The following is a 20,136-nucleotide window of genomic DNA, read 5'->3' on the forward strand; positions in this document are numbered from 1 at the left end:
CAGAAAAAACAAAACTCTCAAAGAGAACTGAAATCTAACAAAAGTCTTTATATCTAAGCTATTGAAATCTCAGGCTGAGACCCAGAAGATATATTTTACATGATTAGGTATATTTGAGGCAATAAAACTGGTAAAAAGTTTATTGCAAATGCATGATCAACCCCTTACCCTCATTTTCACCTGTTCCAAAAAGAAAGGAAGCTAAGAACACTGCCACCTCTACCTTGGTCACTCTCCTGGAAGCAGGAGAATGAACAGAAACTGGCTGGGAAAGGAGGAGTAAGAGGCGAAAATTCAAAACAAGGCCCTGCAGAAATCCTGGGGAAGTGCCCTGTTATCAAGAAAGACCTGGTTGGATTTGGCTTCTTTAGTACAAGCCAGTGCCACGTGATCTGCTCCAAGCTCCAGAAATATAGAAATCACAGGGTTAATTTTTCAAAGACAAGAGAGGTCAGATTGCATGCGTGCATGCTCAGTGGCTCTGTCGTGTCCAACTCTTTGCATCTCCATGAACTGTAGCCCGCCAGGATCCTCTGTCCATGGGATTTTTCAAGCAAGAATACTGGAGTGGGGTTGCCATTTCTGCCTCCAGGGGTCAGATCAGATTAAAGCAAAAACCATAAGAACACTCAGAAGGTTATTTCACCCTGGTTTCTGTTATACCCTTTCAAAGAAAATAAGGACCTCAAACGCTCTAAGGAATCCCAAGCAAAAAGAAGGAAGGGAATAGAAACTTTCCTGACTGCACCAGGAACCTCCCTCTGTCGGCTTCACAGCTTCAGCCTTGAGGTCCTGTGCACTTGGCCCATCCTTCACTGCAGCCTCTTGGTCCTGGGCGCTCTAGGGCTGTTTTCTTCTGCATGTGATCAGAGCATAACATTTTAAGCTTTTCTCTAATTTGGAAACTAGGCCCTAAGCCAAGGTCAGAGAAAAGTAAAGTTGGGGGAAGGGACCAGATGGGCTCCAACTACCATTCTCAGAAGTGACTCACCAGGGAGCCAGCTGCAGCATCCCCTGCCTTTGATCATGAAGCCTCTCTGCATCTCATGTAGGAAAGGGAAAAACAGCTTTGCCTCTGGCGCTGATCAGACATGAGCATGTCCACCACCTGCCTCTTGTACCCTCTAGAAATACGACCAGCAGGATGGAGGCAGATCTGCAGTGTCAAAGGTGTAATTTCAAACTAATGCTTATAGTTCTTTTGACTCTAAAAAATGAATTATTTTCTCCTCTCCCTGTGCTGTGCTTAGTCGCTCAATCATGTCTGACTCCTTGCGACCCCATAGACTGTAGCCTGCCATGCTCCTCTGCCCGTGGGGATTCTCTAGGCAAGAATACTGGAGTGGGTTGCCCACTCCTCCAGGGGATCCTCCCAACCCAGGGATCGAACCCAGGTCTCCCTCATTGCAGGTGGATTCTTACTGTCTGAGCCACCAGGGAAGCCCAAGAATACTGCAGTGGGTGGCCTATCCTTTCTCCAGGGGATCTTCCCGACCCAGGAATCAAACTGGGGTCTCCTGCATTGCAGGCAGATTCCTGAGCTACCAGGGAAGCCCTCTCTTCTCCCTATCACCTCACATATCTCCACACTGGTGACCATGTCCTTTTTAAGAACATTTAAATACTAATAACCATAACTAATATCTATTGAACTCATGTCATACTCTGTTCTACATACTAGACACGTATTAACCCTTTGCAGTAGCTACTACTGTATTATCTGCATTTTACAGACGAGGAAACTGAGACATACAGAAGTTAAGTAGTCACTTCCCAGGGTCACAGAGCTTATCAGAAGCCAAGCCAAGCCAACTTCAGAGCCTGTATTCTAATGTCTCTCCTTTGCATTATAAAATTCTCACATAGAAAAGTTGAAAAAATAATACAATAATCAACCAGATGGCTGTCATCTAGATTAAATATTGATACCCTGCTATATATAAACTTTTCTGTGTGTATGAATTTCCTACACATGACATTTCTCCCCCAAATATTCCTGCATATAGCTTCTAAAAATAAGGACATGCTCCTATATACTATAATACTCTTCTCAATCCAAGAAATCAACAATTTCCTATAATCATCTAATATCTTCAAAAATATTCTGAATATCCTCCAAACATCTTTTATAACTATTTTTTCCAAACCAGAGTTCAATCAAGACTCACCCATTTCAGTCAATTACTGTCTCTTTCATCTAGAACAGTCCCTTCACTTTTTCTTTTTTATGACATTGACTTTTTGAAGAGATGTAGACCAGCTGTCTATATCTCTATATTTTGATTGTCCTATATTTTGGTTGGTCGAGTATTTCCTTCCATTGTTTAAATGATAGTATCATTTAACTTGTGCTTCTGCTCTTGTGGCTCAGACGGTAAAGCATCTGCCTGCAATGTGGGAGACCCGGGTTCGATCCCTGGGTCAGGAAGATCCCCTGGAGAAGGAAATGGCAACCCACTCCAGTACTCTTGCCTGGAAAATTCCATGGACTGAGGAGCCTGGTAGGCTACAGTCCATGGGGTCGCAGAGTCGGACACGACTGAGCGACTTCGCTTTCTTTCGCTTTTCTGCTCTTGTACTTCCTAAAAATCAGAAGTCATATCTAAAGGCTTAATCGAAGTAAACATTCTGGGTAAAAATACCTTGGAGGTGATGCTGTGTGCTCTGAACTGATGACATCATGAAGCACATCATGTCAAGCCATTTCACCATAAGTGATACTGAGCTGGATTACCTGGTTAAGGTGGTGACTGCCACAGCACTCCTTTGTAAAGATTCAATTTTCCCTTTGCTTTTAGCCAATAATTTAGAGGTAGGAGGGGGTACTATTATGGCACCATGAGGATGCAAATACTCTGTTCTCCAAAAAATCTTTCATCTAATGATTTTAGCATCCAATGATGATCTTTGCTAGATTTAATCATTTCACTGATGATTACCCATTCTAGCCTTCCTTCTGCAGTTATAAGCTGGCAGTTTTCTGTAAAGAACTTTCCTTCATTAACTAGGGAAGAATTATAGCTCATTTTAAGAAGAAAGGGTAATTGCTTAGTTTTTTTCTTCTAAGTACTGATTTTCAGAGTAAAAAAAATTGATAAAAGAGCCATATTTAATGATGGCATGTGCATTTTTTTCTCTTCCCCCCTTTTCTGAGCATCACTATAGACACAGAGACTTTTCTTCAGTGTTTTACAATTACTTGCAGTAATTATTCTTTTGATACTCAGAATATAATAAATCTAGTCACATTTTAAAAATTATTATTAAAACAAACAACTCAATCAAAAACTGGGCAGAAGACCTAAACAGACATCTCCTCAAAGAAGATGTACAGATGGCTGATAAACACATGAAAAGGTGCTCAACACTGCTCACTATTAGAGCAATGCAAATCAAAACTACAATGATGACCATGACCTCACACCGGTCAGAATGGCCATCATCAAAACATCTACAAACAATAAATGCTGGAGAGGATGTGGAGAAAAGGGAATCCTCTTGCACTGCTGGTGGGAATGTAAATTGATAAGAGTCACTATGGAGAACAGTATGGAGAGTTCTTTAAAGAAACTAGAAATAAAACTATCATATGACCCAGCAATCCCAGTACTGGGCATATACCCTGAGAAAACCATTCTTAAAGACACATGTACCCCAGTGTTCACTGTAGTACTATTTACAATAGCCAGGCCATGAAAGCAACCTAGATGTCCATCATCGAATGAATGGATAAAGAAGTTGTGGTACATATATACAATGGAATATTACCCAGCCATAAAAATGAATAGATTTGAGTCAGTTCCAGTGAGGTGGATGAACCAAGAGCCTGTATTTGGTAACATATACATTACCATATGTAAAATAGACAGCCAGTGGGAATTTGCTGTATAATGCAGGGAGCTCAAACCCTTGCTCTGTGACAATCAAGAGGGGGTAGGATCAGGTGGGAGATGGGAGAGAGGTTCAAGAGGGAAGAGACATGTGTATACCGATGGCTGATTCATGTCGATGCATGGCAGAAACCAACACAACATTGCAAAGCAATTATCCTCCAATTAAAAATAAATAAATAATATTATTTTTATTTATTTGGCTGCATGGATCTTAGTTGCAGCGTGTGGGATCTAGTTCCCTGATGAGGGACTGAACCTGGGTCCCCTGCATTGGAAGTGTAAAGTCTTAACCACTGGACCACCAAAGGAAGTTCCCCATTAGTCTTCAATACTATTTTGCTCTCCATCCATTAAGATGTACCAGTCGAGCCTGTGCTCTCACATAAATGACATAATCTCTCCTAGATGGATGTATGTGTCTATAGAGGGCTTTAAAAACTCTAGAAAAATATAACCTCAAGAGCAGATGTATCATTTTCCTGTGGTTATCAAATCCAATTCAATTAGGGGGATGAAAGGATTTTTAAGACTATCAGGTCTAACTACCCATATGATGCTTACAGCTTTGCTACAGCTCCCCACTAGGTGGCCATTCAGTATGTAGCCTAAACACAGTGATCCACAGGAACTCAACGCACTTGAGGCATCCCAGGCTGTCCTGGACCTGCCTTATCCTGGGCTGCTTATGGTTCCCACCCTTCCTCATATTTAAACAAGTGGGTTTATTTCCCGGATGTCATTGGATTGATTTTCCAAATGTACTACTGTGCCTCACAAGGCCCTACTGCCTTTCAAGGCCACTTCATACACTTAGATAAAAACACATAAATATAGTATGTGTAATTTCTACATAAATGGGTCCTGTAGTTTATCTCACTCTTTCCAGTCCTGTTCACCACATATACAGAGCTGCCACACAGCCAATTCTACCTCCTAGAATTCTGCATCTAGTCCCTCATCTCTCCATTTCCCGTGACACTGATCTGGGCCCCTAGTCAAGTCCTCTGACTCGACCTAATACGATGGCCAAACTCTTCCCAACCTCAGCTCCTCCTCACTCCAATCCAACCCAGGCTGCTGCCAGAGCTGTCTTCCTTTAGGACTTCCTGCTCAGCAACCTTTATTAAAGGCTTTTTATCTGCAGAGTCTCCCAGAGTGTCTAGCATACTGACTCCGGATGCTCAGTCCATATTTGTGGAGGGAGGAGCTGAACAAAGTGACCGCTTGAGTAGCTAGACTCCATGACTCAGCCACACTGTCCACTGTTGTCAGGACAGAATTTCCTTAAGTTTTAAATAAGAGCTATTTTACGTAACATAGTATTTAGTATTTGGCTTAACAAGCCACTTAAAATTTTTTGGTCAGTTCATGTGTGTCAGTAAATATACTTTTATAGTATTAATTTGATAAATAGTTGTACAGAAATTCTGGTTGCAATGCATTCTTTGTGGTGCTCAGATCTTCTAAAGAATAAACTGTAAATATGAAGCAAGAAAGGAAATAACCAACAACATACTGTTATGTAAGATGTCTGCTTTCTACAAGAAGCTAGAAAGCAAGTCAAAGTAAAATAACTTCACAGGATGATGATATAGCTATTAAACTAACAATCATAAATCAAATTTGAAAAGCCAGTGCTGGTGGCCTGGGAGGAAGTGGTTCACTTTAGACGCTGATGGTGGCCCCACAGATTGGCTCCAGATTTCTGGTGAGCAGTGTGGTCTTGCATAAAAAAACTATAAAATTTCTCACACTTTTGGTGCTAAAAATTTAGCTGGAAGAACACACCTTAAGGAAATTAAATGTCTATACTACTTATATTAGTGACAACTAGGGCAGCTCTCAAATTCCCCAAATAGGAGAAAGACTAAGCTAACCATGTGCCACTGTACACATCAGCCAAAAGATACATGAGGAAGTCACTTAAAAGGACAAGCACACATGGCCTATTTCAGTAAACAGAGGTACACACTCAGTTTCAGCAACAGTTGCACAGAAATTTTATAATTAAGAACAAGGGTTCTGAAAACAGACATTTCTTGGTTTGAATCATGGCATTGCCCTCCATACCCTTTCATGAAATGTTTCCTTCTAAGAATGGATTTGGAACCATGCAGGACCTGTAAGCAGCTACTTGCTCTTGAGGAGATGTGTATATTCTTACTTGAGTAGAAAAGACAGATGCTTAAGAGCAGGCTCTGCCCAAGCTCACATCTCAGCAGTCACTTGCTGGCCATGTGACCTCAGGCAAGTGATTAAACTGCCATACATTCTAGCTGCAATGTATGTGTCTAATATCATTACTAGTAGATGAATACACAGCTTATAATATGACCGACCTGTTAAAGTTCTTCTGTGGTTGAAATGAGATGAAGCCTGGAGAGTGCTCAGCATAGTGACCAACAAGTAGTAAGTTCTCAGTAAATATTAGCAGTTTGCATTCTTCAACTAAACTACTGATCTCCCACTATGGTCCAGGCATTGCATCAGGTACACCCACAACATTAAATTCATAAGAACCTTACAAAGGCAGTGTTGTTATACAAAAAAAAAGTTAAAGAAATGGGCTCAGAGAAGGATCTGTGAATATTAGGCAAAAAAAAAAAAAAAAGAATGCAAGGATCCCAATTACAAACATAAAAATGAAATGCACTGATACATTTGCAATGATATGTATAATTAGAACATAATGATCATTGGGGGTTCCCTGGTAGCTCAGATAAAGAACCTGCCTGCAATGCAGGAGACCTGGGTTCGATCCCTGGATCAGGAAGATCCCCTGGAGAAGGAAATGGCTACCCAAGGGTTCACTTTGTTTAAAGTTAGTCAAGTTTCTTTGTGTTTTCAAGGAGAAGCAAGCAAATGTGAACTGGGGACGCAGTCCCACAGCCTTTATTGTGCCATGCCCTTCTTTCCCCTAAGCAAGGACCATGCTGTGTATTAAAGGTCACCTGAGTGTTGGCTTCTGACCAGCAAGTGCTTACCTGGAGGAGATAGAGGAGTCCTGGGACAAACAAGGTGAGTGGGTACAGAGACTGGTACGTTGCTAAGGCAAGAAAGATAGCACTGAGGAGGGCACTACCTGTAAAAAGAAATAAATACATGGACTAATCCAGGCACATCGATTAGGATTCAATTCAACCAGTCCCCCCAAACAAGAAACTTCCAATAACTGCTGTCAAATAATCTGTCAAATGTCTCCTTGGTGCCTAAGATGTATGCAAACTCACAAGAGTGAGAACTTCTTGGCTTAATTTCTAATAAAAGGAAACCAAGAAACTCAAAACCACTTACCTTTAACAACACCACAGGTATATTTCTTGTAAAATTTTCAGACCCAGAAAGATTTTACAAAACTTCAGCCCAAAGATGAATAAAAAGATCGAGTCTGTTAACACCCATGTCCTATTTAACTAAACAGTTTATTAAGCTTACAGTTATTGCTTATGAGATTCAGAGCTGTGAAACCTATACTTTTTTGGGGGGTCGCAATGGGCAGCATGCAGGACCTTTGTTCCCCAACCAGGGATCAAACCTGGACCCCCTCAGTGGAAGCATAGAGCCCTAACCACTGAATCACCAGGGAAGTCCCTGAAACCTATACTTTTGATTGTTGCAACACTCCATCACTATTTTTATAATATCCTTTCCTTTTGTATATGCTTTTTATTTTTTCAGATTAAAATATATTTATCTTTATTAATATTCTACATAAAATGGGCCGCTATTCTCTATTCTCTACATAAAATGGGCCACTATGGAATTACTAAATATGATGTTATAAAGAATTTTCAATGACATGGAGATATACTTATACCATTCTATTAATTGAAGATCATAAAAGAGATACATGCTATAACCTCTTTAAAAAATATACATAAATATATTTTTAAAAAACCTAAGTGGTTAGGCCACAAATTTCAGTGTTTTCCTCTGGGTGGTTGGATTATGGTGATTTTTCATTTTTGCTTCTCTGTATTTTCTAAACTTCCTAGAAGGATCCTTTGTTTTTGTATTCAGAAAAAAAAACAGATATCTTGTCTCCCAAGGTAATAGAAAAGAAAGCAAAAATAAACAAATAGAACCTAATCAAATTTATAAGCTTTTGTACAGCAAAGGAAATCATAAACAAAACAAAAAGACAACCTACGGACTGGGAGAAAATATTTCTAAATGATACAATTGACAAGGGATTAATTTCCAAAATATATAAACAGCTCACACAATTTAATAACAAAAAAAAAACCCAATCAAAAAATGAGCAGAAGACTTATACAGATATTTCTCCAAAGAAGACATACAAATGACCAACAAACACATGTATGGAGGTTCCTTAAAAAGCTAAAAAATAGAGTTGCCATATAATCCAAAAATCCCACTTCTGGGTGTGTATCTGGAGAAAACTCTAATTCAAAAAGATACATGCACTCCAATATTAACAGCAGCACTATTTACAAGACATTGAAACAACCTAAATGTCCACCAACAGATAAATAAGGAAAGAAGATGTGGTATATACACTCAACAGAATACTACTGAGCCATAAGAATGAAATAACGCCATTTGCAGCAACATGGATGGACCAAGAGATGATCATCTAAGTTAGAAAGACGAATACCATACGATATCATTTATATGTGGAATCTAAAATATGACATGAATGAACTTATTTATGAAACAGAAAGACACACAGACACAGAAAACTAACTTACTGTTACCAAAGAGGGAAAAGGGATGACAGAGGGTTAAGTTAGGACTTTGAGATTAGCAGATACAAACTACAACATTGTAAATCAATTATACTTCAGTTTAAAAAAACTAGATGGATGTAAGAAAAAACTGATATATATTTTTAAAAACCAAGTAGCTATTGCCTTTCAGATGGTTTAAGATAAAGGAGTACCCTAAAATCAAAGCTAGAGATACCTAGTTTACCACAGAGATTCGAGAGTGGCCCAGAAATCAGTAGAGATCAAATGATGGTCCAAGGCTGGTATCTATAACGGTAATATTTCATCAAATAATGTTGCTCGTGGTCACTCTTATTAGTGTGGGGTCAACTTTTACTGAAAAGAAAACAGACATCCTCTCAAAGGTGTTTCATAAAAGAAGGAACTATTCACTCCACTCAGTCTAGGGAATTTTACCCTCTCCCAACTCAGCTCCAGAAATAAACAGAAGGAGCTGTTCCATAGGACTTTTCTGCCCACTAATGTGGTCTACGCATAGTGGTTTGACTTGCGGTTTTTTTTTTATGGTACAAAAGTGATAAACATTCAGCAGAAACCATACTTCTAATTTTGAATATTCTTTTTCCCCAGACTAGTGATGGTGAGCAGCAGCAGCCGCAGCTCCCAGTCAACCAGTCAATCTCGAGGTTAAACAATCAACACACTTGCATCCATTCAACTATTCTGCTTTTCACTTTCAGCACAGATTCAATAAATTGCATGAATATTCAACACTTTATTATAAAATAGGCTTTGTGTTGGATGATTTTGCCCACCCAACTGTAGGCTCATGTAGGTGTCCTGAGCACATGTAAGGTAGGCTAGGTTAAACTAAGCTACAATGTTCAGTAGGTGAGGTGTACTCAATGTAGCTTTGACTTAGGATATGTTCAACCTGTGATGGGTTTACTGGGACATAACTTCATTATAAATCAAGGAAGATCTATACTTGGAACATCTGAGAGCCACCTTGGAAGAGGGAGGGTTATGAAAGCGACTACTTCACTGGAGAGTGATGGAGAAAATAACTTTGGGTGCTCCACACTTCAAGCCAATGAAATTCACCAGCTGAAAACAATTCCTCGTTGAAAGAAAGTGGAAAGAAAAGAGGAAGCTGGAAGTAAAAGACCAGGGACAGAACCCTATAGAATGGGCTGCTGCTGCTGCTAAGTCGCTTCAGTTGTGTCTGACTCTGTGCGACCCCATAGACGGCAGCCCACCAGGCTCCCCCATCCCTGGGATTCTCTAGGCAAGAATACTGGAGTGGGTTGCCATTTCCTTCTCCAATGCATGAAAGTGAAAAGTCAAAATGAAGTCGCTCAGTTGTGTCCGACTCTTAGCCGATCCCATGGACTGCAGCCTACCAGGCTCCTCCATCCATGGGATTTTCCAGGCAAGAGTACTGGAGTGGGGTGCCATTGCCTTCTCCAACAGAATGGGCTATTGTTGACTAATGCCAGCATGACGGCCTATATCCACGGTACTTATAATTATGACTGAGCAGGGACAGATCGTGCCCAGCCAAGCTATGTTACCAGCAGAGGCCCCCACACAGCTAGAACCAGAACTGGGTCAATTCTAAGATAGGGAGATGGTAGTGGTGGGCAAGGTCCTATTCTGGAGTCCAACAGCTAGGGGGACTCAGAATTCCTTGACCAGGGCAAAAAGGTGAATGATATTTTGTGGGAAACCAGCAAAGAAAGAGGAAAAGCTGGAATGAACTTTTGGGGAAAAAAAAAAATTAGCTGTGTCAGGTCTTAGTTGCAGCATGCAGGATCTTTCATTGTGGCAAACAGGCTTCTCTCTAGCTGCAGAGCATTGTCGGCTCAGTAGTTGCGGTGGCATGGGCTTAGTTGCCCCTCGGCACATGGGATCTTAGTTCCCTGATCAGGGATAGAACCTGTGTCCCCTGCACTGGAAGGTGTATTCTTAACCACTGGAGCACCAAGGAAGTCCCAAGAACTTTTAAATTTAACACTGTTTTCTACAGAGATTAATGGCCCTGGGAGTGAGAAGAGGCCCAAGGGTCTGTTAACAGAGGAGGGGTAATGTTTCAACTCCATTCATTCTTACAAATGTGGTGAAAACAAACACATGGCTTTCACCCCCTCTCTCCCAAGAGACTCCAGGGAGTGAAAGAAACAAAGCCACCTTCTGCCCTAAGCACCCGAGATCAGTAATTATTTGTCTGGAGCAGCTAACTATTTATAAGGCCCAATAGAGAAGAAACTGCCCCAAGCTAAAGAATGGATTTGTGAGTTTTAGAATACTTGCTTCCAAGATCAGGAAGAAGCAGTCTTTCTCCTTCGATGAAATAATTAGGAAGGAAAAATCTGTTCCTTCCGCTAGTCCCTCTACCAGTATGCGGCATCAGCAGCTCTCTGGACATTGCAGCTCTTCTTCAACCCTCCTGCTCTCACAATCTTACCACCAGTCACCACGCCCCACTGACCCACCTCTGGAATAGCCATCACTGCAATTCGCACTCTTATCTTCTCTCACCAGTTTTTAGCAGGTTCTTCTTCCTTCTCAGGGGTCTCCCCACCTCCCTCCCATCCAATCCATCCTGGTACAGAAGTACCAGAAGGAAACGTCTAAAAGACAGTTTAGATTGTGACAAGCCCCTCTTAAAAGACTTCTCAGGGTTCTATTGCATCTATCAGATTATGTCCAAACAGCAGCAAACAAGACCCTTCAACGAGAACTTCCCTGGAGGTCCCGTGGCTAAGACTCCATACTCCTAATGCAGGGGGCCCGGGTTTGATCCCTGGTCAGAGAACTAGATCCCACATGCCCCAACTAGAAGTTCTCCTGCTGCAAGTAAAGATCCCACATGTAGCTATGAAGATAGAAGATCCTGTGCACCACAACTAAGTCCTGGCTCAGCCAAATAATTAATTAATTAATTTTTAAAAAGACCCTTCACTATCTGGGTCTTATTTCCCGAGCTTCATCTCTCACCATCCCTACACATCCTCTGTTCTTCAGCTACACTGGATCATTCCCCAGTGTCTAAAAACATCATGCCCTTTCATTCTTCTGTGTCCGTTCTCAGGCTATTTCTTAGCTGTCCTTCTCTGTCCTCCTTCTAGTACAGACTCATCCTGTAGTGACCAGTTGAAATGTTACTTCCTCTATGAGGCCTAAGCAGAGATGCTAATGACAGTCAAGTATAGCTACCATTTACCCATCACTTACTAGGGGCTAGGCACCTATCCTCTGTATGTCAAAGCTCTTTAGGTGAAGAAACCAAGGTACAGAAACAAATATAATGTATCACGTTAAGTAATGGGATCACTCAGCTGATTCCAGTGCCCATCTTCTTACTCATTCAACACTCTCATTCACTACTGACACTCTTCTAATAATTTGCTAATATTTTTCTCTCATGTGTCTGTGAGTTAATCAAAGACAATAAACCTCTCTTAACTTAGAATCTCTAGCATCTTAGTACAATACCTCACCCACATGGTGAATGAATGAATATCATTCAGTGATACATGTGAAATCCTTTTTATTTTTGTAATTATCTTGTTTTTATTTGGCTGCACTGTGCAGCTTGTGGGATTTTAGCTCCTGGACCAGAGATCAAACCCACACCCTCCAAAGTGAAAGTGCAAAGTCCTAACCATTGGACCACCAGGAAGTTCCCCTGAAAACTTTTTTTAAAATCTTAGGAGAAAATCAATTTCCTTTTTTTTTTTAATTGAGATTTAATTGACATATAACATTACATAAGTTTTAGATGTACAACATAATGATTTGATATTTCTACATATTGTGAAATGATCACCTTAAGTCTAATTGAGACCAATGTTCTTGAGAAAGGAAAACTTATGAAGTACAGAATACAGAGTAATGAAACATGTAGTGTTAGTCATTCAGTCATATCTGACTCCTTGCGATCCCATGGACTGTAGCCCTCCAGGCTCTTCTGTCCACAGAATTCTCCAGGCAAGAATACTGGAGTGGGTTGCCATTCCCTTCTCCAGGGGATCTTCCCAACCCAGGGATTGAACCCAGGTCTCCTGCATTACAGGCAGATTCTTTACCATCTAAGCCATAAGCCACTTACCATAGATTCTGACTTTTAAATAAAACAGACCCTGCAGAATAGCAGTTGAGGACCTGTGGCAGGCGGCCAGCACAGAGGATGTGGAGCAAACTATTATAAGACTGAGGCCTCTGGTCTGGGGGCAGAAACGTGGTCCTGCAATAGTCAGGAGCCTGGTGTGTGGGAGGCTAGGGCATGTGTGGATGGGGCACACGCACAGTCTGAGCAACAGTGAGGGGGGAGAGTGGAGGCACACGAGAGACTCAGACAGGGCTGACATGGTTTTTTAAAAAAACTAGAAGAGGCAAGAAGAGTGAATTAGGAAGGCAGGAGGATGGTATGTGCTTGGGACAGGGTCAGGAAAGATAAAAATAAAAGGTGTCTTCAAATATTTTAGACACTCTTGAGAGTCCCTTGGACTGGCAGGAGATCAAACCAGTCAATCCTAAAGGAAATCAACCCTGAATATTCATTGGAAGGACTGATGCTGAAGCTACAATCTTTTGGCCACCTGATGCAAAGAGCCAACTCACTGGAAAAGACCCTGATGCTGGGAAAGACTGAGGGCAGGAGAAGAGGGCTGAAGAAAGTGAGATGGTTGGATGGCATCACTGACTCAACAGACATGAGTTTGAGCAAACTCTGAGAGACAGTGAAGGACAGGGAAGGCTAGCATGCTGCAGTCCATGGGGTCACAAAGAGTCGGACACAACTCAGAGACAGAACAACAACAATACAATATGCAAACGTTTCTGGAGTGCCAGTTCTATGCCAAGCCTGTGCTGAGTGCAGAAGACTGATGACTCAGATAGTTTCTGTCCTGAGGGAGCTCCCAGTAAACAATGACAAAATATGGGAGGAAAGTACGGTGCAAGTATTCAGAATCCATTAGGAGAAGATGACACCTGAGTTTTAAACAATGAGTAGGTGAGGCCTGGCAGTCCAAGGGAACAGCAATTACACAGGCAGGAGGGTGAGGGGAAGAATGGTATACTGGGGGTGGAGGGATGAGGATCGTAATTAGCTCAACATGGCAAAACAGAGTTGGAAGGAGTGGCTGGAAGAGGGTGCAAAAGGGACTTTTGTGAATGTTGGTAACATCCTGTTTCTTAATATGTTGGTTACTCATCATCTTATGAAAATTCATTCAACTGTACACTAATGATTTGTGCTCTTTTCTGTATGTTGTACTTCAACAAAAAGTTATAATCTAAGAAGTCTCAGCAAGGGACTTCCCTGGTGGTCCAGTGCTTAAGACTGTGCTTCCAGTGCAAGAGGCAGGGATTCAATCCCTAGTCGGAGAACTAAGACCCCACATGCCACGCAGTGTGGCCAAAAACAGTCTCAGCAAGCAAGTAGGTAGGGGTCAAATCAAGGAAGGCTTAGCTTGCACAATCATTCAAGAACATGTCTACAAGCCTGGGCATGGTATTTCAAATAATAATGAAGTGGCAGCCTCATTTGGGCAAGAGCTAGGGCATACTGCTCATCTAACCAGGACAAACTATACCAAGAAGACTGAATTAAAAAAAAAAAAAAAAAGAGAGACTGGGACACAAACAGAAGCAGGTGACACAAACAGAATAGAATATTCTATTCTGTACTAGAATAGGCAATGGGACAGACTGGAATGTGGTCAAAAGGACTGAGGTCCCAAGGACATTCAGAAGAGGAAGTTGCACTAGGACCTGAACAGCAAGCGAGACAACTGGGCAGGAGGAGGGGCTGGGGCCTGGCTCAACGTTCCAGCCTCCCCGCCCAGTATTCTTTCGACAGTGCAGGCTTTCTCAGAGTGGTCCATCCATATTGGTGATGATGACGACGATAATTCACTGAGCATATATTCTGTTCCAGCCACAACTATAAGCACTTTAAACCTATTAAGTCATTTAGTCCTTCCAATAATTCCATGAAGTGGGTACTATTTCTATCCCCATTCTACACATAAGTCAACTGAAGGACAGAGATGTTATTGGCCAAGGGGTCCCAAACTGGTGAACAGTAACAGAATATGAACCAAGACAGTCGCATTCCAGAGCCCCTAGTCTTTTAACTGCATCACTATGCTACCTTCTTGACCTCAGTCCATGACTGTATTATTAACATTACAACAGAGCAACAGGCAACTAACATCACAATAGGCAACTATTGGGTTTTTGTTTCTTGTTTGAAACTTAAAGTGAAAGTGAAGTCGCTCAGTCGTGTCTGACTCTTTGGGACTCCATGGACTGTAGCCTACCAGGCTCCTCTGTCCATGGGATTTTCCAGGCAATAGTACTGGAGTGGGTTGCCATTTCCTTCTCCAGAGGATCTTCCCAACCCAGAGATTGAACCCAGGTCTCCCGCACTGTAGACAGATGCTTTACCAGGGAAGTCCTAAAGCTCCAGTGAAGTTTCTTGTTTATTCCTCCACTAATCCATGAGGCTGATCTTATCTGTGTGATCAAACCGAAGCTCTAGAGGCTGTGTGATTTGCCTGAGGCCTCAGCACTGGTAAGGCCTCAGCACAAACAGGTTTCGAAGTTGGGTTGATCTGACAAAATCCCAGGCTGGTTCATCCTAGGGTCCTTGGGCCTGTGAAAAGGTTACCGAGAGGAACCGCATACGGAAGTGATGGGTTCATCAGGGCTCAGGATCACCACTCTGCCATGTTCTTCCAGGGCTCCAGGAAGAGACCCTCTCCTTTTAACCTTCTCCCAGTCCTTTCCAGAAGACTCAAGGAGACCCTGTCTATCCTGAGGGGTCTTTTAAATAGGAAGATAATATTAAGAGTAACAATCAGCACCACTATTTACTGAGCATCCAGTACCTGCCCCTATACTACACTGTTTCACATTACCATCTCATTCATTCTTTATGTTCCCTTTACACAGTAGAGATTGTTTCAGTCCCCATGTTATAGACAAGGAAACTGAGGCCCCAAACAGTTAAGTCACTTACTTGAGGTGATACTGTCAGGAAGGGCTGGAGCTACAATTAGCCACCAGGTCTGTCTCACTAAAAAAAATGCACAACCTAAAAAGTTGAGATTTATATTTTATTTGGTGGACAAGACTGAGGACTTAAGCTTGAGACAAACCATCTCAGATAGCTCTCAGAGACTGCTTCCGAAGAAGTAAGGGAAGAGCCAGGATATATAGCAGTTTTTTTGTTTTAAACTTTATTTTGTATTAGGGTATAGCTGATTAACAATGTTGTGATAGTCTCAGGTGAACAGTGAAGGGACTCAGACATGAATATACATGTACCCTATAGTAGTTTTTGAAACAAAGACCAGGTAATTTGAACATCAAAAGTCTCCTGTTAATGAAAGAAAACTATATACCTCAAGTTAAGGAATTTAGCACTTTTCTTAAAAAAAGCAGATGCAAGAGTCTCACTGAAATCATTCCTTTGATATGCACCTCAGCTACCTGGGTGGGGACATTCTCACCCTGAGTCTCCTCAGGGTACACTGTCTGGGGGTAAGGGGGAAAAGGGGGGAGAGTGGCTGCAGCACTGGCCACCAGATGGGTCATCCTGTTTCTATCCTGAGTTCTTTCTGGATTCACTTTCAGGGCAGCTGGAATGTGATGGCTTGAGGGCTGCAACACCCTTTATTTTCTGATTTTGAAGGCAACATTTTTTGTTGACATCTGTCTGACATGAGAAGAGCCTGAGCTCTTACTCTGGACTACCTCTGGTAGTACTGATCTTTCTTTTCCCTTGGGAAGCAAGTGCTGTCATCCAGGCCTCTTTTGGTGGAATAAGGACAGTTGGAAGGGTCCTTAGGCGGCAAACCTCAGGAATTTCCAGTCTGGAGCATCTCACTGTGGACAAACAACCACAGTGAACAGGCAGGATACCTATTAACATCTGTATGTTTTCCTTGTGAAAACCTAATGAAGACAACTTCAGAGGGATGGAGTATTTTAACTAGCTCACAGATAGGCAGAGTACTCCTTCACCAAAGCTCCAACTTCTGAACTGAAACCAAAGCCACTTCACTAAACTAATATCAACCCTGCCTACAGACCTGAGTTTCCAGGCCAACACCCCAACAAGGACATCACAATACACTGGCCTGGACCTTGTCGTGGCCTGTGGCTCTTGACGTATCCCAGACAACCCTGGCCTGACACACAGGAAGTCAAGGGAGGGCAAGAAGGAGTCAAGGGGACAAAGCAAATGAGGCCACTCCCTTCTGAGGGGACACCTGCTCCATCAAAGTCTGGGAAGACAGATACTAAGTTAACTTCCAAGGTCCCTCGTCAATTAAGTTACTTTATTTTAAATTATGTGCTCATTAAAGAAACTTGGAGGAAGAAACAAAAATTACTCATGAACTTACTCTACTAGAAACAAGTACTACTCTTTTGGAATCTGTTTTCTATTTGTGCTGTGGTTTTCACATAGTTGAGACTATATTTTATTAAAATATATAATTTTGTACTCAGTTTTAAAAAATAAATGTACTCTCACATAATTTAGAATTATTATTAAATATGTGCATGGGTAAATTGTATTTTCTTTAATTACATGGGCAAATATGTTTTACTCAGTCATTCCTCTATTTTGAAGTAGTTTCCAATTTTTCTATTATAAATAATCCTTAATTAATGACTTTGTATCATAAAGCCTGGTCTATAATTCTGCATTATTTTGGAATTAGGTTATCAAAACTAAAATTCATTAAAGTACAAACATTTTACTGCCAAATTGCTTCTCAAGAGGGTTGTACCAATTTATAAGTCAACTTGAGATGTGGGAAAATGCCAATTTGACAGCACTTTGCCAGCACTGAGAATTATCTTCTAAAATCTTTGCCAATTTGAAAGGGAATAAAAAAAGCCACTTCTCTCTCTGTGTTTTCAATTTGCTTTGCTTTATTAGTTATCTAATAATTAATATCTGAGGTTATTGATTTCTCCCTGCAACCCTGATTCCAGTTTGTGCTTCATCCAGCCCAGCATTTCACAGGATGTACTCTGCATAGAAGTTAAATAAGCAGGGTGACAATATACAACCTTGATGTACTCCTTTCCCAATCTGGAACCAGTCTATGTCTAGTCCTAACTGTTGCTTCTTGACTTGCATACAGATTTCTCAGGAGGCAGGTCAGATGGTCTGGTAGTCCCATCTCTTTCAGAATTTTTCACAGTTTGTTGTGATCCACACAGTCAAAGGCTTTGGCATAGTCAATAAAGCAGAAGTAGATATTTTTTCTGGAACTCTCTTGCTTTTTTGATGATCCAATGGATGTTGGCAATTTGATTTCTGGTTCCTCTGCCTTTTCTAAATCCAGCTTGAACATCTGGAAGTTCACAGTTCACGTATTATTGAAGCCTGGCTTGGAGGATTTTGAGCATTACTTTGCTAGAATGTGAGATGAGTGCAATTGTGCGATAGTTTGAACATTCTTTGGAATTGCCTTTCTTTGGGATTGGAATGAAAACTGACCTTTTCCAGTCCTGTGGATACTGCTGAGTTTTCCAACTTTGCTGGCATAATTGAGTGCAGCACTTTCACAGCATCATCTTTTAGGATTTGACACAGCTCAACTGGAATTCCATCACCTCCACTAGCTTTGTTCGTAACAATGCTTGCTAAGGCCCGCTTGACTTCACACTACAGGATGTCTGGCTCTAGTTGAGTGATCACACCATCGTGGTTATCTGGGTCATGAAAATCTTTTTTGTATAGTTCTTCTGTGTATTCTTGCCACCTTTTCTTAATATCTTCTGCTTCTGTTAGGTCCTTACCATTTCTGTCCTTTATTGTGCCCATATTGTGAAATATTCCCTTGGTATCTCTAATTTTCTGACGAGAGCTCTGGTCTTTCCCATTCTATTGTTTTTCTATTGTTTTTCTTGCATTGATCACTGAGGAAGGCTTTCTTATCTCTCCTTGCTATTCTTTGGAACTCTGCATTCAAATGGATATATCTTTCTTTTTCTCCTTTGCCTTTAGCTTCTCTTCTTTTCTCAGCTATTTGTAAGGCCTCCTCAGATAACCATTTTGTCTTTTTGCATTTCTTTTTCTTGGGGATGGTCTTGATCCCTGCCTCCTGTATAAGGTCACTAACCTCCGTTCATAGTTCTTCAGGCACTCTATCAGATCTAATCCCTTGAATCTATTTGTCACTTCCACTGTATAATCATTAAGGGATGTGATTTAGGTCATACCTGAATGGTCCAGTGGTTTTCCCTATTTTCTTCAATTTAAGTCTGAATTTGGCAATAAGGAGTTCATGATCTGAGCCACAGTCAGCTCCCAGTCTTGTTTTGCTGATTGTATAGAGCTTCTCCATCTTTGGCTGCAAAGAATATAATCAATCTGATTTTGGTATTGACCATCTGGTGATGTCCATATGTAGAGTCTTCTCTTGTGTTTGTGGAAGAGGGTGTTTGCTATGACCAGTGCATTCTCCTTGCAAAACTCTGTTAAGCCTTTGCCCTGGTTCATTCTGTACCCCAAGGCCAAATTTCCCTGTTACTCCAGGTATCTCTTGACTTCCTACCTTTGCATTCCAGTCCCCTATAATGAAAATGACATCTTTTTTGAGTGTTACTTCTAGAAGGTCTTGTAGGTCTTCATAGAACCATTCAACTTCAGATTCTTCAGCATTACTGGCTGAGGCACAGAGTTGAATTACTGTGATATTGAACGGTATCACAAAATCACTGCAGATGGTGACTACAGCCATGAAATTAAAAGACACTTGCTCCTTGGAAGAAAAGCTACGACCAACCTAGACAGCATATTAAAAAGCAGAGACTTTGTTGTGCAGAAGCTTTTAAGTTTAATTAGGTCCCATTTGTTTATTTTTGCTTTTATTTCCAATATTCTGGGAGGTGGGTCATAGAGGATCCTGCTGTGATGTATGTCAGAGAGTGTTTTGCCTATGTTCTCCTCTAGGGGTTTTATAGTTTCTGGTCTTATGTTTAGATCTTTAATCCATTTTGAGTTTATTTTTGTGTATGGTGTTAGAAAGTGTTCCAGTTTCATTCTTTTACAAGTGGTTGACCAGTTTTCCCGGTGGATGAAACTGGAGCCTATTATATAGAGTGAAGTAAGCCAGAAAGAAAAACACCAATACAGTATACTAACGCATATATATGGAATTTAGAAAGATAGTAACAATAACCCTGTATACGAGACAGCAAAAGAGACACTGATGTATAGAACAGTCTTATGGACTCTGTGGGAGAGGGAGAGGTTGGGAAGATCTAGGAGAATGACATTGAAACATGTATAATATCATATATGAAACGAGTCGCCAGTCCAGGTTCAATGCACGATACTGGATGCTTACGGCTGGTGCACTGGGACGACCCAGAGGGATGGTATGGGGAGGGAGAAGGGAGGATGGGGAATACATGTATACCTGTGGCGGATTCATTTCAATATTTGGCAAAACTAATACAATATTGTAAAGTTTAAAAATAAAATAAAATTAAAAAAAAATAAATAAAGTTAC

The 20,136-nt window shown here is 41.2% G+C and overlaps 1 protein-coding gene across 1 annotated transcript in view; it reads right to left on the bottom strand.

Annotated features, from left to right (window-relative positions):
* The window catches only part of PIGU (phosphatidylinositol glycan anchor biosynthesis, class U), a 91,565-nt gene that overhangs the window by 41,299 nt on the left and 30,130 nt on the right, over nt 1–20,136 (bottom strand). The window contains exon 7 of the mRNA XM_010854876.1: nt 6,878–6,975. Coding sequence (XP_010853178.1) covers nt 6,878–6,975 — 98 coding nt within the window. The remainder of the gene's footprint in view (nt 1–6,877; nt 6,976–20,136) is intronic.

This window comes from Bison bison, unplaced genomic scaffold (genome assembly GCF_000754665.1).
Source record: "Bison bison bison isolate TAMUID 2011002044 unplaced genomic scaffold, Bison_UMD1.0 scf7180017864352, whole genome shotgun sequence".
Classification (NCBI taxonomy): Eukaryota; Metazoa; Chordata; class Mammalia; order Artiodactyla; family Bovidae; genus Bison; species Bison bison.